Source organism: Hippocampus bargibanti, linkage group LG20 (assembly GCF_051943395.1).
Source record: "Hippocampus bargibanti isolate YZ-2025 linkage group LG20, ASM5194339v1, whole genome shotgun sequence".
Taxonomy (NCBI): Eukaryota; Metazoa; Chordata; class Actinopteri; order Syngnathiformes; family Syngnathidae; genus Hippocampus; species Hippocampus bargibanti.
Window position 1 is genome coordinate 7,460,907 of NC_142753.1, and position 21,375 is coordinate 7,482,281.

The 21,375-nt window shown below is 41.8% G+C and overlaps 3 protein-coding genes across 6 annotated transcripts in view; 1 reads left to right on the forward strand and 2 right to left on the reverse strand.

Moving 5' to 3' along the window:
* The window catches only part of LOC148882948 (uncharacterized), a 38,218-nt gene that overhangs the window by 367 nt on the left and 16,476 nt on the right, over nucleotides 1-21,375 (reverse strand). The window contains exons 1-4 of one of the 3 annotated variants that reach the window (XM_089023678.1): nucleotides 4,446-4,577; nucleotides 2,714-2,795; nucleotides 2,396-2,608; nucleotides 1,941-2,324 (exon numbers count right to left, since the gene is read on the reverse strand). In XM_089023678.1, coding sequence (XP_088879804.1) covers nucleotides 1,941-2,324; nucleotides 2,396-2,608; nucleotides 2,714-2,795; nucleotides 4,446-4,496 — 730 coding nt within the window. In that variant the 5' untranslated portion in view covers nucleotides 4,497-4,577. Of the gene's footprint in view, nucleotides 1-826; nucleotides 2,325-2,395; nucleotides 2,609-2,713; nucleotides 2,796-4,445; nucleotides 4,578-21,375 lie in introns of those variants that run through there. The other 2 variants (XM_089023681.1, XM_089023680.1) reach the window with 2 other exon arrangements.
* aste1b (asteroid structure-specific endonuclease 1b) lies at nucleotides 4,106-10,869 on the reverse strand. The gene is made up of 7 exons (XM_089023671.1): nucleotides 10,713-10,869; nucleotides 10,106-10,344; nucleotides 9,757-10,023; nucleotides 8,662-9,518; nucleotides 7,720-7,942; nucleotides 7,439-7,622; nucleotides 4,106-6,322 (listed from the first exon to the last, which is right to left on the reverse strand). Exons 2-7 carry the CDS (start codon nucleotides 10,338-10,340, stop codon nucleotides 6,028-6,030), a joined length of 2,061 nt encoding a protein of 686 aa, XP_088879797.1. The 5' UTR covers nucleotides 10,341-10,344; nucleotides 10,713-10,869; the 3' UTR covers nucleotides 4,106-6,027.
* Nucleotides 10,973-20,645, forward strand: smarcc1b (SWI/SNF related BAF chromatin remodeling complex subunit C1b). 2 transcript variants are annotated; one of them, XM_089023670.1, is made up of 28 exons: nucleotides 10,973-11,217; nucleotides 11,492-11,611; nucleotides 11,767-11,852; nucleotides 11,940-12,021; nucleotides 12,107-12,199; nucleotides 12,272-12,341; nucleotides 12,426-12,495; nucleotides 12,581-12,656; nucleotides 13,844-13,969; nucleotides 14,041-14,123; nucleotides 14,204-14,310; nucleotides 14,448-14,507; nucleotides 14,657-14,685; nucleotides 15,256-15,371; nucleotides 15,456-15,527; nucleotides 15,633-15,746; nucleotides 15,836-15,989; nucleotides 16,126-16,236; nucleotides 16,397-16,456; nucleotides 16,992-17,250; nucleotides 17,325-17,390; nucleotides 17,476-17,522; nucleotides 17,596-17,695; nucleotides 17,766-17,902; nucleotides 18,835-18,969; nucleotides 19,046-19,181; nucleotides 20,156-20,236; nucleotides 20,333-20,645. In XM_089023670.1, exons 1-28 carry the CDS (start codon nucleotides 11,050-11,052, stop codon nucleotides 20,398-20,400), a joined length of 2,826 nt encoding a protein of 941 aa, XP_088879796.1. In that variant the 5' UTR covers nucleotides 10,973-11,049; the 3' UTR covers nucleotides 20,401-20,645. The 2 variants fall into 2 exon arrangements, with proteins under 2 accessions (XP_088879796.1, XP_088879795.1); XM_089023669.1 differs by having other exon boundaries at nucleotides 10,974-11,217; nucleotides 20,156-20,242.

Consider the following 21,375-nt stretch of genomic DNA (forward strand, 5'->3'; position numbering starts at 1 on the left):
GCACTTCAATTTGTAGAATAAGTGTCGGGTAATAATTTTCATACAGAAAATAGTGTGCGTTCAATTCCAGAAAATAATGTATTCGATTTTAACGCTGTTGTGTGATGCATTTCATTTTGAGCACGAACTTTGGAACAATGGCGTATAAATAGATAATACAAGATTAAATGGAACACGGTGATTTGAGGACAAGCTTTCACAGAATTGGGAGATTAAACATTCGTAATCAGTTGACCGTGTCCTAAATAATCAGAAAAAGATCTACTCCCTCAACATCATGCCATGTCCTCTTTATTTGAGGCCTGCAGTTTTAGAGCCTGATTATATTTAACCACGGGGTGATAAAAATAAACATAACACATTTTCTCTTGACCCAGGTAGTCGAAATAAACACATTTTGGATGTCGCCTGCCCCCTCGCGTTGATGAGTAAAAGTACAAAAATATGAAATAACTCAATATAGTATTGTAGTGAGTTTCGTTTATAATATATATATAATGTGACAACGTGCAATATTGTTATGAAGAAATGTCTAATTCTGACAGTTTATCACTTAGTAAATACAGTGATGCCTTGGATAAAAATTGTATTTGTTTGTTTACCATGTTTGTAACAAAAAAATGTATCTTGAATCATTATTCCACATTGCAATGAAAGGAAATACTGTTCATCAGATCATTCATGCTATATAAAAACAAACAAATTAAAAACGCTTTTTTTCCTCGTTTTTTAGTACACGTTGTGCTGCTCATTCAAGTGAGGGAGGCCCAGGTGAACTAACAGAAAAATTAGCGAAGAATTAGCTCCCTCTAAAGGATTCTCAGTAAGGTACTAATATACGTCATTCTTCGGCGAGGCTAAATCACATATGCCTGTTAGAATTGTTATACTATGTGTCTGTATGTGTTGTTTCAGCATTAGTGGTCAAATATTCATCACTTTAAAGGACAACCGACACCATTTTTTTTGTTTCCTGAGATCAGAAAAACGTTTCATAGCATCTAAAATACCCAAAACACGCAGGCTGATATTTTTAGTCAAATGTAAAACACCAATAAAAATGACTTAAAGTGTCTAAAAAGTACTTCAATTTAAAACCGGAAGTGGCCAGTTTCAGAAGGTCCCACCCCCATGTTCGTGGTGTCACGCCAGGACGTCCTGCCTTGCTCTAGAATCAAAACAATGGCTTCAGATTCAGAGAAGATGCTTTCTTGTTACTCATCCAGTTATGAAAATGATTCAAATAGTTCTGGAGAGGAAAGCATAAATGTTTGCAATCGATTAAAGAAGCCCTTCCGTGTCATTTTTAGGCGTCTGGACTCCAATGTAGCGTCCCAGAAAATGCACAAGATGACGCCCAAGCTCCATTGGAAATGGGCTGATTTGTCTGCCTGGAATTTGTGTCACCCAGTATCAAATAGTAGTCTTGGTGCAACACACAACGATTCACCATCGCGTTAGTTATGTGTTTTCCTTCTAATTTCGCCATCACCACAGATCAACACGAAGTTTTCAGACGAAACAAAGTACCCAAAATGCATTGTGTCGCTTTCTCAGTCAGGGGCATTCCTTACGTGACGTCATGTCACGAATCATCAACTCGAAAACAAGACTTCCTGAATATTCAGCCAGAGTCTTAAAACGTAAAATATAGCTATATGCCGTGGAATTTTTGTAAAATGCGCTCAGTAGAAGTCATTTGAAGTGATTTTACAAATTATGGACACAACTTGTCCAGAGGCGTTGGTTGTCCTTTAAGGCACAGGTGTCAAATTCCCATCATCACGCGTTTAAAAGATCTCATCAGCAAGCTCCGCAGGAGCCCCATAAGGATTTTAGTTGTATCACAAGGCACCACTGAACTGCTCTGATACAACATCTGATTTATGTGAGGGTCGGTGAAGTCAGTTTAAAAATGTAAAATAACTACAGAGGAGCACCTGCAATCTGAGCTGCCTCGGTTAGGACCTCTTCAGCGTGTTGTCTGTATTTCGCTGACAACTCCTTGGCCCTGATGACCTCCTTCATGTTCTTTTCCAGATTCTCATGAAGTCTCCCCTGATCCTGGTAGGTTGCCGCAACCCTCTTCACCTGTTCAGAAATGTTAACCTTGCTCCGGAGTATCCAGCCAATTAGCTCTTGAAGGATGGCACCTTTCGATACGGCGGCCTTGGTGTTCTCAGAAGTGCACTTTAACTCTTCTTGAGCGGACCGCAGAGCAGGAGGAAACCAAATCTCATTATCTGCGTCGTCTGAATCCACGTGAACCACAAATAGGGAGAAGTCGTAGCCTTTCATCCTGAGTGAGACTTTGCATTTGTCTCCTTGAAGAACAAAAGATTGAAACACATTGAAAACTCTTGCCTTCATTTGACCTTTCCCAAAAGCCACTTACTGTGTTCTTCTCTAATTTTCACCACACATTCGGATATCGTCAGATCATCATTCTGTGTGCAGCCGCAACTTTTTTGCAGGTTTCGAATGTGTCCAACCATGGTGTCATAACGTTCTAGCAGCTCATTGAAGGTCTCAGCCACATCGGAAAACCTCAAATCCAGTTCTGGGACGCACACCCTCTTCATCACCAGTCTACCGGTCTGTTGTACATCTAGCAAAATAATAATTAAAAGTAAATAAATAAATCACAAAATTGAACAGATTGTAACATTGCTGTGCCCATCATAACCCATTTTTTCCATTAAGAATAACATACCGCCGTGTACTGGTCGTGTTAGCCTGGCGGATTCGGCTTCATTTTGTTCAGGTCGACGGGGCTGCTGCAAGAGAGGCTGCCTCTGATGACAACAGTCAGACGTAAAATACATATTGATTTTTATAGTGCTTTCACAATAGCTGAAGCTGTAACAAAGCTATAACTCATCTAAAGGAAATAAAGCAGTCACAAAGATAGTAGAATCAATAAAAGATGGAAAGTTGACTGTCAATATCAATTCAATTTTGATCTTGGCAGAGATGTTCGATCGGACACTGTGGCCGAAGGCTCGGACCCAGAAAGACTGTTTTTTACTGCCGGCAGGAGACATAGCCATTCATGACAGACACTTGAATTCTGGAGCCCTCTGCCAAGCTATTTATTGAGAGTATTTGAAAATTTAAGTGATACATTAGTAAAACATAGTTTTCTTGATTAGAATACCAGGCCCCTGGAACTTTCTGAGCCCCAACAGCTGTAAGCAATAAAACATTGTCTTTTCCATGAACTGATAAATGTGTAACCTGGCTAATGAGCTCTTCCTGTGAAGGGTTTTCAAGTCGTAAATAACTCCGGTGATAAAGGAGTTTCCCCAAGTCCTAAATTCTGTCCAAGGCCAGATCTCAGAGATGAAAATGATAGTTTAACAAGCTGTGTCTGTTGACCTGATTGACCCCAGGTTGTCTGTGCTTCAATTGTGTTTTCGAGTCACACATGTTGACTATGCATATAACAGCATGAAACTTTTAAATATGATAACTTCTTATTCTGTCTAATGTCTATCAGATCTGCATGTTTCAAACGAACCAAAACACATGCTTACGACAGCTGAAATTCAACTAAAATAAGCAAATGTGAAACAGGATGGCTGACTGAAATGTATTTAACGCAACTCATTCACTGCTAATTGATTCGGGAAAATATGACGTAGAACACCATTGCCGAATGTGTTCAGGTTTTGTTTTTTCATGCTTCGGTGCCGATAAAGCGCTTGCCATGGCCGCTAGCATTTTTTCTTTTTCACAAGGGGGCAGCATTTCCCTTTTTTTCCATGTTAGTGCTTTGTTCCAGCTTCAGCTTTGTTAAAGCGCTATATAAATCAATATGTATTGTATTTTGTACAGCCGTCCACATTTCCAGCTCAGATAACTCCAGACCCATTTAACTTAGGAATTAACTCATTTTTTTTCTGATGAAAGAAGATAGTCTAAGGTTTCTAATGCTGTATTGAATGTTTATGTAGTCCTAAAACTCAAATATTCTGTGGATCCTGTGGAATTCAAGTGACAATGACAAAAACCCTGGCACTGGACTGGACACATTTTTGCACGTCTGGCAGTGAATGAGTTAACTGCTGTTATATATAAAAAACGTAAACAAACCAGGATGATAACGTCATTATAAAAGGCATTCCGTTTATTCATTCAGAATCAAATTAAGTTCACTGAAACCCAGGTATCAATAGTGGCATTATTCACGCAGAAGGTGGTCAGTGCCTTGCTCAAAGGCATTTGAACCGTGGTCAGGATACACAAAGCCTTTTCATCAATAAGTGTGACACACCGGTTCCAAAGCCTGAGCAAATCCTTTTTGAGATGACTGAATTGTGTCAGGCCTAACAAGCACGATTTCTGAAGCAGCCAAATGTGAAACGTTTCTCTGAAATTGCATATAAACAGTCAGATTCCTTTGATAATAATACACTGCTCGTGCATGGAATGGAAAAACATACCTCATTGGAATTTTCATAGAGGAAGCAGCAAGTGCAGAGTCGCCGGAGCATTTTCTATAACCCGCTTGTCTCCCGAAGAGTTTTCGTGTCAATGATTTCAGACAATAAGTCCACATTCCGCATGACGTCAGCATCATACGACTCCTGAAAACGTCTTATCTTTTTTTATTGTTGTCCAGTGTGTACACACACCGGCACATACTGCAATCAAGTTTTAAAAAATGAAACTCTGTGGAAGGTTTGTGCTCAAAACCAAATTACCGAATTTTCCAGTGCATAAGATGCACAGGAGAATAAGGCGCACCCCCAATGAATGGTGTACAGTGATATCTTGGCTTACGAACTTAACTGGTTCCCTGACAGTAAGGCAAAAAGTGTGTATCCCAAAAAATATTTCCCATAGGAAACCATGAAAATGAGAATAATCCATTTCCAGGTCCCCATAAAAGATAATTTTCTCAGCCTTAAAACTACACAAAATATACCTTATTTTATGTGTAATAAATGTGCTATGGTATTATAATTTAAGGAATAAACTGTACTATATAATAAAGTCGTTTTATTTAACTTTGTGATGGTCGTTGATAGCTTGATGGAATGGAGTGGCCGGTTTCATCAGCATTAAACACTTGATGAGGAACATTGCCTTCTTCTTTTACCATCTTGAGGAATGATCCCTTGTAGGTTTTTTCTCTGCGATAATTTTACCTAGTTCCTCATCAACTGTGTTCTGTTTAGCTGGGTTGATAGTTTTTTGCATCAAGTGTACAGATGGCTTGTGCGGGTTGTTTGTGGAGCCTGATTGATGGGATATTTTAACCTTGCAGTCTACACGCTGCCTTTGAACTATCAAAGTTGAAACTCTCTCATTGTCGTCTGCCTGTCCCTTTAATGTTTAAACCACTACCCCTCACTGCTGCGTTCTTGACCAATCACGTGGCTTTAACAGAAGACTGGGGGTGGGAAATCGAGGACAAAACAGTCGGCTGCCATTTTGTTGTGAGAAGAACGGGCTCATTCGCGAACGACACATCACTCATTGTGGCAGTATGAAAAAAAGTTCGTATGCCAAGGTAAAATTTTCAGAAATGGAACGTTCGTAAACCGAAAAGTTCGTAAGCCAAGGGGTTCGTAAACCGAGGTATCGCTGTATTTTCAAACGTTCTCCATTAAGATTATTTATAGGGCACACCTTCAATGAATGAAAAGAAGTCTTCCAATATAATATATACTCGAAAACAAGACTTCCTGAATATTCAGCACAAGTCTTAAACGGTAAAATATAGCTATATGCCGTGGAATCTTTGTAAAATACGCTCAGTAGAAGTCATTTTACAAATTATGGACACAACTTGTCCGGGGGTGTCGGTTGTCCTTTAAATGTGTGAAAGGCACAGATAAAACATTAAAAACTCAATGGTAGATATTCGACATTGAAAAGACATTGCGACAAATAGGATCAAAAGACAAGCTAAAACTGAATACAAAATGATTACAGGGTTCCTTTCTGAGCACTTTGGAAATTTGGTGACACGTGTTTATGTCCATTTGGTCCCGTGTAAGTCTGAATATCATTTTTGTCTTACTCACTTATTTCTAAAACAGCAAAGCGGTTGCTTATCTTCTCAAACCCTCCTCTCCTTCCTTGTCCTCGTCCTCTCCTTTTTCCCGCTGCTCCTCTTCCACGTCTTCCCCGCTCGGCGCCTCGCCCAAGGCCCCCCAGCGTAGGAAAAGGCTGCGGCTTGGAGCTGCAATTCTTCACGGCGTTTAGCAGGACGCTGTAAATTTTGTGTGAAAACGTAGGCAGCACACGATTGACCGTTTCACCTCTTTTTAGGACCTCGAGAACGCCGTGCACCATGGTACCGCTGAACAAACTAATAGAAAAGGCACAGAAGAAAGTCAGCAAATCACTGAATAGAAAAAAAGGTCGTTATGTTGATAGCTATGACTCAGAAGATATAAACAAGTGGTAGGCCTTCTCTGCTGGCCCAAAAATATCTGGATCACAGACTTATGTGAATTATATTTTGCCCATGAATTCTTATTAAATAATTCCAAATTGTTTTTCATCTTCCTTTCCTTCGTGTATGTTTTTGTATTGAAGCATTTAACCAATCAAATTTCAGCCATCATTTGTTACCAGGGTCAGAAATCTGCCTGCACGCCTTCATAATCATTTCTGCAGGTACAGGAGCATAAAAATCAATGGTGATGAAACTGTTGCTTTAACCAATCAGAGTTTGAGTTGGCAACTGAAGGCCTGCTCGAAGGCGCTAGCAACGTCAGTTTTCACAAATTATGATTGGCTAGTCACTAGCCAATCATAGTATCATTGCCACAAATGATGAGTGCATACTGGACAGAGCTAGCACACCATGTCTACATAAGCAAATATATTGTTGTGTCGATTTAACAGCAGTTTTGTCAACCCACAATGGCAGAAGGAGGAGGACAAAATGGAATTTGGTTGGAGATAGACTGTTAAAGGTGTTTTCAAAGCGGACATCATCAAGGTTAGACAGCTCCGAAGCTAGCAAAATTGCAAATAATATAGCAATTTTATGAGGTTATCGTGAATCCACATGTTGATAGTAAAAATTCGAACAGTTTAATGACAGTATTTTGGAAGCTTTTTCAAGTCACAAGTTATTTCCTGGCCAACAGTACCCTCTAGTGGACACTCAGCTGTGGAGTGATTCAGACATAGCACTACTTGAAGGCCTCGGAGTGACGTGCACGGCCCGCCACTAAAATAAACCAAGCCCGCCATTCACTTTGTGGACAGGTTGGATTATTAGTTTTTGTTTAAAATAGAAACGCAAGCTGAACTTTACATGAGCATTCAAAAGTTTAGAGACGGTCAGATTAAGTTATGTAAATCAATGGTTCCTGCCGAAATTTCACCCTCCCCCACATAAGAAAGACCTCAAGCTATACAAATCTGGAAATGCAAACAGCACATTTTCTTCTGACTTTATATTTTCTCTTACCGTGAGAAGCAGACTTCATTCACCGGCATCAACAGTAACTCATTCAGTGACTGTGCAGCCCAGATGCAGGCCTGCCATTGGCTGAAACTGTGAGCCGCTGCGACGTCCAAGCCGTTTCCCAAAGACAGACGATTTTGATCCAGCCGATGAATCACACCGGGCGCGCAGAGAATTTCCTTTTGGCCTGGAATTGGCGATCATAAAAGTGAAGCGCAAGTTCATCAGTGATCAAATACACACACGTGGATTAAAAATGATATTAGCCATGCAGTGGAACGAACCGTAGGACATAACTCCGGGCTGCTGCATCAAAACCAGCTCTCCGTAAACCATTCCTACAATTAAGGCCTGGAGCTCAAACTGTGAAGGCGTTGGCCGGGCCTCCTGCAGCCAGAAGCTTGTCACCGCCACAGGCAGATGCATGTTGGGAGGAACGTGAGCCAAGGCAGACGGATTGACCCGCAACACTTCAAATAGCGCATTATGACGACACGTTACGGGGACCTGCGTAGTGGAAAGGAGAAGTAACAAGACCCCGTCATCCATCTCCATTCCTTCTGAAATTGAATTTTATTCAGACATTATGAACTTTTTATCTGGAAAAATGAGTCTATAATAAAAGAAAGATACCAAATTACAGTGGAGGTGACGAATAGCTCCAGTCACTTCACTCATTCACAAATGTATTTGGGAATTGAAAATATGACATACAGGGCCATTCCCAAATTAGTTCGGGTTTTGTTTTATCTTGCTTAGGTGCCGACAAAGCGCTGGCCAGACCTCTGGCAATGTTATTCACTTCCACTAGGTGGCAGCATTTCCCTCTTTTTCCATATTAGCGCTTTGCTACAGCTTGAGCTGTTGTGCATTGAGCATTATATAAAACAATATGTATCGCATTTGTATTTTGGACAGCCACCCTCATTTCAAGCTCATGTAACTCCAGAACCATATAATTTAGGAAATAACTTTTTTTCTGATGAAAGAAGAGAGTATACGGTTTCTAACTCTGTATTAAACATTTATGTTATTCTAAAACTCAATATTCTGTGGGTCCTGGAATTCGAGTGACAATGACAAAAACACTGGCACACGCATTTTTGCACATCCTCTGGCAGTGAAGGAGTTAACATTGAGTTGTTCTACATGTCATAATAGAATGTTGATGCGATATTTTTTGAAATTCCCCAATAAGTTGAAGAATCAAATGGTTTTGTCATTACCTCACTGAGGGTATCCACATGAAAATGGGATTTTAGCCGCATTGCCTCCACATAGTTTCTCTTCAGATTGAGGTGAAGTCGATCCCATTCCTCCACAAATACGGGGCCGGCAGACACGTCGACGACGGCAGTTGGATCGTGCGATTGGCTCATTTGAGCTTTCTGGGTAAAACTATCTGGTGATTTTAAAAGCTGGGAGCTTTCGGGAAGCGTCGGCGCCCCTTCGAGCAGTAATATCCCATATATGGCTTGCCTTATAGATGCGGCGCAACGGTTGCTACTTGGTAGCCTGCTGTTCTCCACCTGTGGGCTGAGGAGCACCCTGCGCACAACCAAAGCATCAATCACTAGGTGAGCCAAATGTCCTTCTGTCGCAGCCCCTGACAAGCTCTTTGGTAACGTTTGATGATGCTCTTCTGGAACCTTGCCTTTAGTAAACCAACAATTCAGGGGACTTGGAGGGGTCACGTGGTACTCCTCCATAAGTTCCTCGAGCCTGCCACTGAGCTTAGCCCCGCCGTTTGCTCCCATGAGCTTCTTCACTTCCGCTAGTGCCTGCAGTGAAGTTCGGAAAGAGGAGAGCCACCGAAGCAGGACGGTGATACGGGAAGGGAGCGTTTTACTCTTCCCCTTTACTCCAGTTCTTCTGTTGACCAAATGCAGGAGTCCTTCAGCCGCTTTTGGAGTACCATAGTCATTACCAGCCAGAACAGCAAAAAGAGGCAGTAACTCCGGATTCATTCCTCCATACAAACGACAGAGGGCATGAGTCGTGTAGCGCCGTGCTCGGATGAAGTGGTGAGATGCTGTCCCATTAAGCTTGGTCCATTTGAAAAACTGGAGGGGCAGGTATCCACCTGTTAAGAGACAAAATAAAGAAAAAAATACTTTCACAAAAAATGTAATATATTCAGCGCTGTGAAAAAAATCCCCTCCACCACTGTTATATTTATCACATTTTGGATTATCAAGCCATTCAACAACTCTTGTTAATCAGTTGCAATAATAATTTCAAATTAACAGATAAAAAAAACGAACACAGGAAGTGGGTTGTTCACGGTACTGTTTCTCTTTAGATGCAAGATCTATCTATACCTGGCAGGTTAAAAATATAAAAATCACTGTCGTTGCTGAGAACTGGGCATCCCCATTGGCAAGCCAGAGAGGCAATATCCCAGTCAGCCTCAGCAAGACTCTGGAGCAGGGAGACCTTCTCCTGATTTAGGACCTCAATGAAGACCAGCCGTGTCAGGATGGGGAGAAGTGAGCCATTGCGGCCTTGAGACAAACTCTCCGCTTGTTTAATTTTGGACTGCAGACGCTGCCGCAGAGTGCCAAACTTCTTGTTGCTGGGGTCAGTCCCTGAATTGAGTGAAAAAAGGACTAAATTATCACAGGAACAGCAATAAACACTCAGTTCTGATCTGAAAATGATAAAAATTACCTCCATCCAGAACCACATATGGCTCAATATAACAGGCCCGCAGGGCAGAGAGGAAGTCAAGGACCAGGGAGGCAAAGGCATCATAATCACCTCCATGACGTTGGTCCAAATGGTGGTTAAAGTAGAGCTGGTGGTACAAACTGCTGCCGTCCACAAGCAGTCGGGTGTTTTTGATTTTCACATCAACAAGGAAATTGTTTTGTTTCACAAAGGTCGTGAGACCATGAACGCCCATGGCTCTGGAAAGAAAGTATAAAGTGGTTGGAAAAAGTCTGTCATAACGACAACAATATTTGCGAATTATGTCTGGCCTTGCTTCCTAAGAGTGCCATAAGTATAACGATGTGAGGCGGACATCCTGTCTTGGTCACCTGACACAATGCTCAGTAACTCTTCCCGTAAAAAAACAAATGAAAATGACAAAACTAGGAACAATCCTCGGGAGCGTGTGACCGAGGCGAGTCCCAAACCATGAGTACTCACTTTAATCGGAGACACTTTGTACTTGTAAACATTTGAACCAAATAGGTATTTTGCGTCTCAACGCTGTTTTCAATCGTAGCTTATCTTCCAAGAATGGAGAATTTGGAACCAAAATTAAAACTACCTTTATGTCCGGCTGGGTTAAATCTGCCCCGAATTCACGTCTTTCCTGACGAGAACAACAACTCCAGCGCTGCTCATTTAGTGTACTCTAAAGCTTGATATTTTTTCAGCGTGTTGTATTTTCCTGGCTTGTTTTTTGACACATCTCCCATTTCTTCTTCTAGGTTATTAATTAGTGAATCTCGCTGTCGCCCTCTGTCGAGCAAACAGCGGGATTTTTCATACGTCAACGAGAGAAAGGGTCTGTCATCTCGCGACAGAACGCGACATAGCCGAAGCTAGCATGCGCTAGCTAGTTTTGGTCTGTCGTTTCATAATAATCACTTCTTATTCTCGCCATGTCCGGATTAACGAACGTTGAATTTCAAGGCACAGGCCAGACCAGCTCTGCGTTCACCGCCCATGGGAAAAGAGAGAGTATTCCGTCCGCTTGGTTCTGGGAGAGTCCTGACATATTAGCTCAGCTGGAGCTAGTGCGCCAGTGGATCGGGAAGTACTACAAAAAGGTAGCTAGCTCGAAGCTAAAAAAGCTAGTCACCGCCTTCCTGCGGATTGTAAACAGACATCCCTCAGGGTTTGACGTTAGCATCGATACATTTTCTGAAACTAAGTAACATTGCTGGCGCAGGTCAGCACCAAAAATCCAATTTTGCCCATCATCAATTGTTAATCGTACTAATATTAACAACTGGGAGTCAATGGTGTTGGAGAAAATGCAGCCCCGTGATTGTCAGTCAGTCACCAAGCACTACTCCTACTCATCAAATCTCTTTTGTGTAGTTTGTGTTGGTGGATGCTCCATCATGTCAGGCACTGGCTGCTGTGACGCTGCAGCTCCTCCAGTTTCAAGAGGATGCATTCGGGAGACGAGTTCCAAGTCCTGCACGCAACAAACTCCCTGTAAGGCTCTTTTCTACATTTTTTTTTTGCCAAACAACTTAACCTGATTATGAGAAATGATAGCATCAAAGGTGGCAAGAAAACAATTTAACAAATACACAATGACACACAAATCTTAACATACCCTCCTCACATTGGCATATTTCACTTTCCAGACACATTGTTTCATGGACTTGCGGCCGGGAGGTGGACTGTGCCACATTCTCGGTTCAGCATACATGTTCAAATCTGAGCAAGGCTGGTGAGTCTCAAGCGAGCCCACACATCGTCTTGACTTTAGTGTGATAATGAATAGATAATATGAATCTCTATGCTATTATTTTTGCAGGCGAAGGTTTGACTTGCAAAATCCATCAAGGAGTGAAAGGAATGTCGAAATGTTTGATATGATTGAAAGAACACTATTACAGGTAACGACGCGCGGAAACAGAAATATTCTAAAAAGCAACAAATGTGAATGGATTTTTTTTTGTTATGGTACATGTGTGTCAACAGCACAACTGTTTGTCACATCCCGTCGTTTATCTGGACCCTTCGCTGGATCAGGACCTAGCCAGCAGAATTAGCGTTGTCGTTACAAAGCACCAGGTGAAGTTATTTGACTCAAAGGTGAGAAACATTCTAACAATGACACACTTTTGTTTCTATCCGGATATGCAGGGCATTGTTAGTGTGGACAGAAGCCTGGCTAGTCACCACATATATCCATTGCTCTCATCCACGGAGGAAGGTGGGCAACAAAAAAAAATGTGCATGTTATGACTGAATGCTTTGTGGTAAGGCGGGAATTTTATTTGAACTATTTGCATTCTAGAGGAATGGATTCGGCCTGTCATGCGAAAACAAAACCAGATCTTGGTGCATTGGGGCATGCACCCTGACAGGTATTAGAGAGTTACACATGTGACCAGGCATCAGATTCAGCGACAAAAATATTAACCTTTTTTTTTCATCGTTCTATCTTTCTAGTTATGATTGTTGGGTGCCTTCGAGCGACGTCAACGGAGATGTTGAGGACCCTCCTCAGCCAGAGAAACCGTGGAGGGTGAGCTGATGTTATATTTTCAGAGTGTATTGGCAGGTTAACATGCTTTTGTTTGTGCTCTTATGATGTCACACTTCCCCGTTCAGTGTTTGACTTAAAGGACAACCGACACAATTTTTTTGTTTCCTAACTGACATCAGAAAAACGTTTTATAGCATGTAAAATACCCAAAACACACAGGCTGATATTTTAGTCAAATGCAAAACACCAATAAAAATGACTTAAAGTGTCCCAAAACTACTTCAAAATGACCCCGGAAATTGTGAGTTTCAGAAGGTCCCGCCCCCTTGTTCGTGATGTCACGCCAGGACGTCTTGCCTTGCTCTAGAATCAAAACAATGGGCTCATGGAGTTCAGATTCGGAGAAGATGCTTTCTTGTTACTCATATGATTCAAATAGTTCCGAAGAGGAAAGCATAAATGTTTGCAATCGATTAAAGAAGTCCTTCCATCTCATTTTGAGGCGTCTGGACTCCAATGTAGCGTCTCAGATAATGCACAAGATGGCGCCCAAGCGCCGTTGGAAATGGGCTGATTTGTCTGTTGGGAATTTGTGTCAACTAGTATCAAATAGTAGTCTTGGTGCAACACGCAATGATTCACCATTGCGTTATTTATGTTTTTTCCTTCTAATTTCGTCATCAACACGATGTTTTCAGACCATTATTTCATTTTTCTACTTTCATTCCTTTCATCACTTTGCTGCTGTGAAATGTAAATTTCTCCACTGTGAGACTAATAAAGGCATATCCAATCCAATCCAAACAAAGTACCCAAAATGCATCGTGTGTCGCTTTCTCGGTCAGGGGCGTTCCTGACGTGACGTCACGTCAGACATCGTCATCAACTCGAAAACAAGACTTCCTGAATATTCAGCGCAAGTCTTAAAACGTAAAATATAGCTATATGCGGTGGAATCTTTGTAAAATACGCTAAGTAGAAGTCATTTGAAGGGATTTTACAAATTATGGACACAACTTGTCCGTCGGCGTCGGTTGTCCTTTAAACATACATTCCATAAAAAATATAGCACTAAAGCAACTTACGAACAAATTCACCTTACGAACGACCGCTCGGAACATATCTCGTTCGTAAGCTGGGGAGCGTATGTAAAACGTTCGCAAGCAGAATGTCCAGGTTCACATTTCCAATCTATGGTGTTATATTGATGTGTCCGTGTGATCCAGGTCCACGCTGGCTATGTTCTGGACACGGACGTTTTCAACGAATGGATGAACGCAGAAGACTATTGTGTGAATGAAGGGAACGTGGCTGTTATTTTCCGACAGCGCATACACATACGAGAAGACCAGGTCTGTTATATTTCGGCATCCTGACAGAATATTTCACAGAAAAATAAAATAACTCACCTTATCTGTCCCAGGATGTGAAGTCCACCCCCTTCAAAAAGAGAAGACGTTCTCCTTCTCCCCTGTCTTCTGAAACTAGGAAGAAAGGAAAAAAGGGGTATGCAATATTCAAATTGAATTCTACGCGGTCCCGTTGTTCTGGATTGGTATGATTCATTTGTGGATATTCACCTGAAGGCGGCGACGTGGTCAGCAGGAGGAGGAGCCAGAGGAGGACTTGACCAAAGAAATGGAGGACCCCACACCTGTTCCAAACATGGAGGAGATCATATTACCCAAAATTGGTAAACTACGTCCAATTTTGCATTTATTTTTTTTTGAAAAAATCCACAATCATAGAAAAAAAAATCATATTTTGAAAGCATTTTTGGGGGTCATATTTTTATGTATTTGATTGTGTTGTTCTTCTGTTACTTTGCAGTCAACTTTAAAAAGGACAGTGAGAATACGCCTGTAAAAGGAGGGATCATGGCTGATCTGGGTAAATGATTAAAGTACTGCACAATAAATGTTATGTTTCTAATGGCACATAACCATGTTTTTTTTGTTATTTTTGTTAGCTTAGTTCCGCTGCCATTTTTATCTGATTTGCACCACACATTCTGATCATCTGCTGTATTTCTCTCTTAGATGACCAAGAAGACGATTTTCCAGGAAGGGTAATTGCCATTTAACTCACTGCCATTCACAAATTTATTCGGGAATTCAAAATACGATGGAGAGCGCCATTCCCGAATTTGTTCGGGTTGTTTTTTTTTTTGTTTGGGTGCCAATAAAGCGCTGGTTAGACCTCTGGCAATGTTTTTTCAGTTCCATGAGGAGGCATCATTTGCCTTTTGTTAGCGCTTCGTTCTTGCTACAGCTGTTGTTAAAGCGCCATATAAATCAATATGCATGTATTGCATTGTATTTTGGACTGCTGCCCTCATTTTAAGCTCAGATAACTCCAGACCCATAAAACCCAGGAATTAACTCTTTTCTGCTGATGAAAGAAGAGAGTATAAGGTTTCTAACGCTGCATTGAATGTTTCTGTTGTCCTAAAACTCAATAATCTATGGGTCCTGCAATTCGAGTGACATTGACAAAAACCCTGGCACTGGAGTGGACACATTTTTGCACATTGTCTGGCAGTGAATGAGTTAAATATATATTGTAATGATTAACATCGGAATAAGATGTTTTCCGATTGTGGACCAAATTGTGTTTGCTCATGTGGATTGTAAATCAGGACGATGAGGAGGGAAGAATGGAGATTCCTCGCCTATTAGAGGGCGAGGAGAACATCACGGAACAAACGCATCACATCATCATACCAAGTTACACATCTTGGTTCAATAACAACAGGTAGAGAAATGCATACGTGTATCCAAACATGGTTTTTTTTTTTTGGACACTGAACCGTACTTGCGTGTTATTTCTTTTTGTCAGCATCCACTCAATCGAGAAACGCGCCCTCCCTGAATTCTTCAACGGGAAGAACAAGTCAAAGTCACCCGAAGTGTGAGTGGTCCACACCGTCCGAATGGTCAATTCCTGTCAAATAAAATGAAATAAATAAGAACAATCAAGAAGTTAAAGTTTGTTTTTTTTTCTGTCTTGTCTCAGCTATCTGGCCTACCGTAATTTCATGGTGGATACGTACCGGCTGAACCCGCAGGAATACCTCAGCTCGACATCCTGCCGGCGGAATCTCACTGGGGATGTTTGTTCCATTTTGAGGTATCCACGTGTGCAACTGTAGTCGTACAGTTATGTCCGTGAGCTGCTGATAGGAGGTCAAAACTGATGATGGCGGTTATTGTTTACAGGGCGCATGCGTTTTTAGAGCAGTGGGGTTTGATTAACTACCAGGTGGATGCAGAGAGCAGACCACTCCCCATGGGACCCCCACCCACTCCTCATTTTAATGTCCTGGCAGACACACCCAATGGGCTGGCCCCTTTACAACACAAACCTCTTCAGGTGAGCAAAAAGTTAACAATTTCTAATATTGCAACCTTATTTTAAAAAAATATTCTACATGACCAAAAAGTTAATTTCACGCTCGTAGTGTTACATTTCCGAGATTAGTGGTAAGGGTCTAAATTTGCCGTTGCAGGTGACAGCGTCCCAGCACATGTTGTGTTTCCCAGAGAAGAGCAGAGAAAAGCCTTCGGATTGCCAGAATTTCGGATTGCGCATGGAAGTTTACGCCAAGAAACACCCAAAGGTCTCAGCAAGCAACGGAAAACACGTTGAATTTCAATTTTGCTGCTGTAGATTGCGAATTTCCCCCACTATGGGGCTATTAAAGGCTTTCTGATTCTGATGATTCTGAATGCACTTTTCAACAACTGACATTTGCTATCATTCTTTGCATTTGTCTTTAGACAAAGGGCGCTTGTGCAGGACGGGAGTGGACCGAGCAAGAGACACTTTTGTTGTTAGAGGTAAGTCTTTTTTTTAACTCATTCACTGCCAGACAATGTGCAAAAATGTGTCCACTCCAGTGCCAAGGTTTTTGTCATTTTCACTCAAATTCCGGGACCCAGAGAATATCGAGTTTTAGGACTACATCAACATTACATGTAGCGTAAGAAACCTTAGACTCTCTTTTTTCATATGAAAAAAAAATACTTAATTCCTAAATTATATGGGTCTGGAGTTATCGGAGCATGAAATGGTGGTGGCTGTACAAAATACAATACATACATATTGTTTTATATAGCGCTTTAACAACAGCTGAAGCTGTAAAAAAGTGCTAAAATGGAAAAAAGGGGAATTATGCCCCCTCGTGGAAAAACATTGCCAGTGCTTTATCGACATACCTGCAAGAAAAATTAAAACCCATACAAATTCGGGAATGGCGCTCTACGTCATATTTTCAATTCGCAAATAAATTTGTGAATGGCAGCGAATGAGTTAATGAATGCTAATGTAACAGGATCGTATTTGTGGTTAAATGTGTTTTGGGGGATTTTCCAGGCCTTGGAAGTCTACAGGGACGACTGGAATAAAGTGTCTGAGCATGTGGGCTCTAGAACACAAGATGACTGCATCCTCCATTTCCTCCGTCTACCCATTGAGGACCCGTACCTCGAGGATTCGTCCGCCTCCCTTGGCCCGCTGGCGTACCAGCCAGTGCCCTTCAGCCAATCCGAAAACCCCGTGATGAGCACAGTGGCTTTCCTGGCCTCGGTGGTGGATCCGCGGGTGGCGTCGGCCGCTGCTAAGGCTGCGCTGGGTGAGGGGATGAAAGAGAATTCATATGTGTCGTTTAAAATAGAAATGTTATCTAAAGATTGAGTTTGTGTCTAGAGGAATTTTCACACGTCCAGGAAGAATCTTTGAATGGAATGACGTGCAACCAAATGAAATCAACTGGTGAGACTTTTCAGTCCAATATAATCACGTACATTCAAACACAATTGATATCTATCGACGTAACAAATTTATTCTTACCACTCAGACTCAACGGATGCTTCACAAGTGCAAATGAACAGCAGTTCCCATCAGGTAGATGACCACTACAGGCACACGTCCATTCTGCCTGATGTTGACCAGATGTATATTTTGGTCCCCCGTGCAGATTGCTGTGAATGCTGACGGGCTCCTGGTTGAATCCATCGTGCCTAAAGTTGAAGGGGTCAAAAGAGAGAACGCAGAGGAAAGCGACAGAATTCATATCGGTACAATATCAAATTGAGTGTTAGACAAGTTGTTTTATATTTGCTTGACAAATTCTCAACACGTTTCCAGGCAATGAGGACGATGGCATGCGGCATACAAAGGGAGAAGGGCAAGAGGGGAGAGCGGCGATAGAACTGGATCTTGTCGAGAGCACTGTTACCACGGCGGCCGCCGCCGCTTTGTCCTCCGCTGCAACAAAGGCAAAGGTAAAGGACGTTCTCATTTTGAAAATGATTCACAACTATTGACTTTTGTTATTGGATTAGCCTTTATTAGTCTCGCAGTGGAGAAATTCACATTTCACGACAACAAAGTTGAGGGAGGAAAGGAAAGGAAGAAGTAGAAAAACAAAACACTCTGGCGGCGGCATCTTGAAGTTAGTAAAATAGCAAAAAAACAACATAACAAAATAATATGACACCAAAGAGTCATTCAATCTTAAGCACTTTCTGCACCCTCTTTGTTGTATAAAGCAGTTCTAGATGAAACAGGAAAGTATCAAAGCGTCTTTTTCACCAGTAGATCAGGGACGCCATGGTGAAACGTGCACGTCGGCTACAAGCTAAATGTTGAAAGCAAACAAAAAGCTGTAGCATCCATTGACGAAAAGATAGTGTCTCACACCTCCTGTCCCACGTAAATCCGCTTCAATTCCACGCCACGACAGTTCCACATACTGCGCTGACGCTCCTTTCTTCGTTCTCATCGTGGGCTCTTCAAGCCATGCATCCATCCATCCAGCCGCAGACTCTCCAACAGCAGCAGCGTTTCCGTTGAACAAAGCGGGACTGTTTTAGACGCCCCCCAAAAAAAATCACAACAGGCCCAAGCTCACCAGTGATGACAGTCAAATGGCATTCCTCCCAATCAAAAACGGTTCTGGCATCTTCGTGCTGCCAAAAAAGCGCAACCGCTCAGCACAGTCTCCTCCTTGATGAATGCCGTGGCCAAAAATGCTGAAAAACAATCGCTATACATTCCAAATGACGTACAACGAAAACACAAAAACAACACAAAACAAGAAAAAAAGCTAGGTTTGTGACAGCACTTGCAAATGGCGGCCTACTCGGGACGCCATCTTGGACTTCTTACGCAGGCAAAATGAATATTTGGGTGTCAATCTTTGCCTTTCACACAGCACTTGGCAGCGGTTGAGGAAAGAAAGATCAAGTCTCTGGTGGCTTTGCTGGTGGAGACCCAAATGAAGAAGCTTGAGATCAAACTGAGGCACTTTGAAGAATTGGAGACCATCATGGACCGTGAGAAAGAGGCTGTGAGTTGATGACAATGGTGATGCATTTTCTTTCCTGGATTTGTGTCCGTAAGATGTTTCTTTGCTTGATTTGCAGTTGGAGCAGCAGCGCCAACAGCTTCTTACAGAGAGACAGTCCTTCCATACCGAGCAGCTTAAACAGGCGGAGATGAAGCTTCTCCAGCAGAGGGAGCAACAGGGACAGCCTGGATTCACAACGCAGCAGCATTCTGGTTAGGACAGTGGTCGATTTGGTTACGAAAGATCAAATGACTAATAAATAAATACAGTCATACCTTGGTTTACAAACCCCTTGACTTACGAACTTTTCGGTTTACGAACGTTAAATTTATGAAAATTTTACCTTGGCATACGAACTTTTGTCGGGATACACACGGAGCTGCCTCAAAGAGTGATGTGTCGTTCACGAACGAGCCCATTCTTCTAACAACAAAATGGCAGCCAACTGTTTTTGTCCTCTATTCCCCGCCCCCAGTCTTCGGTTAAAGCCACATGATTGGTCAAGAACGCAGGAGGGAGTGGAGGTGGTTTAAACATTAAAGAGACAGGCAGACGACAGGGAGAGAGTTTCAACTTTGATAGTTCAAAGGCAGAGTGTAGACTGCAAGGTTAAAATATCTCATAAATCAGGCTCCACAAACAACCCGCACAAGCCATCTGCACACTTGATGCAAAGATTACACTTGATGCAAAAAGCTATCAACCCAGATAAACAGAACACAATCGATGAGGAACTAGATAAAATTGTCACAGAGAAAGCACCTACAAGGGATCATTCCTCAAGATGGTGAAAGAAGAAGTTTACGTTCCTCATCAAGTGTTTAATGCTGATGAAACCGGCCACTCCATTCCATCAAGCCATCAACGACCATCACAAAGGTAAATAACGACTTTATTATACAGTACAGTTTATATCTTTAAATATAATACCATAGCACATTTATTATAGATAAAATAAGGTATATTTTGTGTAGTTTTAAGGCATAGAAAAGTAGAAAGTAGGAAATTATGTTTTATGGGAACCTGGGAATTATTCTCATTTTAATGGTTTCCTATGGGAAATTAATTTTTGGGATACACACTTTTCACCTTACACACTCTGTCTGGGAAGCAATTAAGTTTGTAAGCCAAGGTATCACTGTAAAATAAAAAAAACTCCAAGACTCCATTGTGGCCCCTCCTTCAGGTCAATCTGTGGCCAATCGGATCACCCCTAGTGGAGGACAAATGCAGACGATGGGCACTCGCCACCCCGTAGCATCCAATGGCATGTGTGAGCATTTGTTACTTTGTGCCGCGGTTTTGCAACTGACGTCACCTCCAGCGGGCTTCAACTCCTTCCTTGCTTGTTTCCTTGTTCCAGATCCGTCGTCACAGTCCGATGGCATGACAACAGCTCAGTCCGGCCTTCTGGCGTCAAGTCACAGTTGAGCGCGTCAACCCACAGTTGAGCGCGTCAACCCGTCAAGCGTGTTTTGTTCAAGGATGACAGAATTGATGGTCAAAAAAAACTTCGGGGTAGTACCATTTGTAGACCGCATGCTGTGTGTATGTGTGTGTGTGTGTGGATTATCCACTTGAGCTCTGAGCATTAAAAAGTCTGTGAAATATTTGTGTTTACGAGTTGAGGCAACTTCAGATTTGTCTCGTCTCATTAAAGTTGTTTTTATAAGTTACCGACTTGTCTTCCTGTCTAATTTATAGAAGAATGCGAAGAGATCTTACCTCCAAATGCATTAATTTGAAGGGAATTTCTCTTAATTATCATTTTTTTTCTCTTGTGGGCCATCAGCGAACACTCTAACATGAACATTTTGACATTTAAAACAAGTCCAAACCTATACCGATAAAGCGCTGGTCAGACCTCTGGCGGTGTTTTTTCAGTTCCATGAAGGGGCAGCATTTACCTTTTGTCCATGTTAATGCTTTGTTACTGCTTCATCTCTTGTTAACGCGCTATATAAATCAATATCTATTGCATTGTATTGTGTAAAACCACCCCCATTTCAAGCTCAGATAACTCCAGACACATATAACTTAGGAATTAACTCTTTTTTTGGTGATGAAAAAAGAGAATCTAGGGTTTCTAATGCTGTATTGAATGTTTATGTTGTAATAGAGTTTTAAGACGACATAAAATTTCAATACTGCGTTAGAAACCTTACTCTCGTCTTTCATCAGAAAAAAAGAGTTAATTCCTAAACTATATGGGTCGGGATTTATATGAGCTTGAAATGAGTGCAGCTGTCCAAAATACAATGCAATACATACATATTGGTTTATATAGTGCTTGAACAGCTGAAGCTGGAACAAAGCGCTAACATGAAAAGAAGGGAAATGCTGCCACCTTGTGGAAAAGAAAAAAACATTGCCAGAGGCTATGGCCAGCGCTTTATCGGCACCCAA

What these genes read in the sequence shown, in the direction of transcription:
- smarcc1b (XM_089023669.1), top strand. Translation starts at nt 11,050, where the DNA reads ATGTCCGGATTAACGAACGTTGAATTTCAAGGCACAGGCCAGACCAGC. An exon ending in AGCCAGAGAAACCGTGGAGG is followed by an intron (nt 12,657 to 13,843) that starts GTGAGCTGATGT and finishes CGTGTGATCCAG; the next exon opens with GTCCACGCTGGCTATGTTCT. An exon ending in TCTTGGTTCAATAACAACAG is followed by an intron (nt 15,372 to 15,455) that starts GTAGAGAAATGC and finishes TCTTTTTGTCAG; the next exon opens with CATCCACTCAATCGAGAAAC.
- aste1b (XM_089023671.1), bottom strand. Translation starts at nt 10,340, where the DNA reads ATGGGCGTTCATGGTCTCACGACCTTTGTGAAACAAAACAATTTCCTT. An exon ending in TTATATTTTTAACCTGCCAG is followed by an intron (nt 9,519 to 9,756) that starts GTATAGATAGAT and finishes GTCTCTTAACAG; the next exon opens with GTGGATACCTGCCCCTCCAG. An exon ending in AATGAAGTCTGCTTCTCACG is followed by an intron (nt 6,323 to 7,438) that starts GTAAGAGAAAAT and finishes CTTTTCTATTAG; the next exon opens with TTTGTTCAGCGGTACCATGG.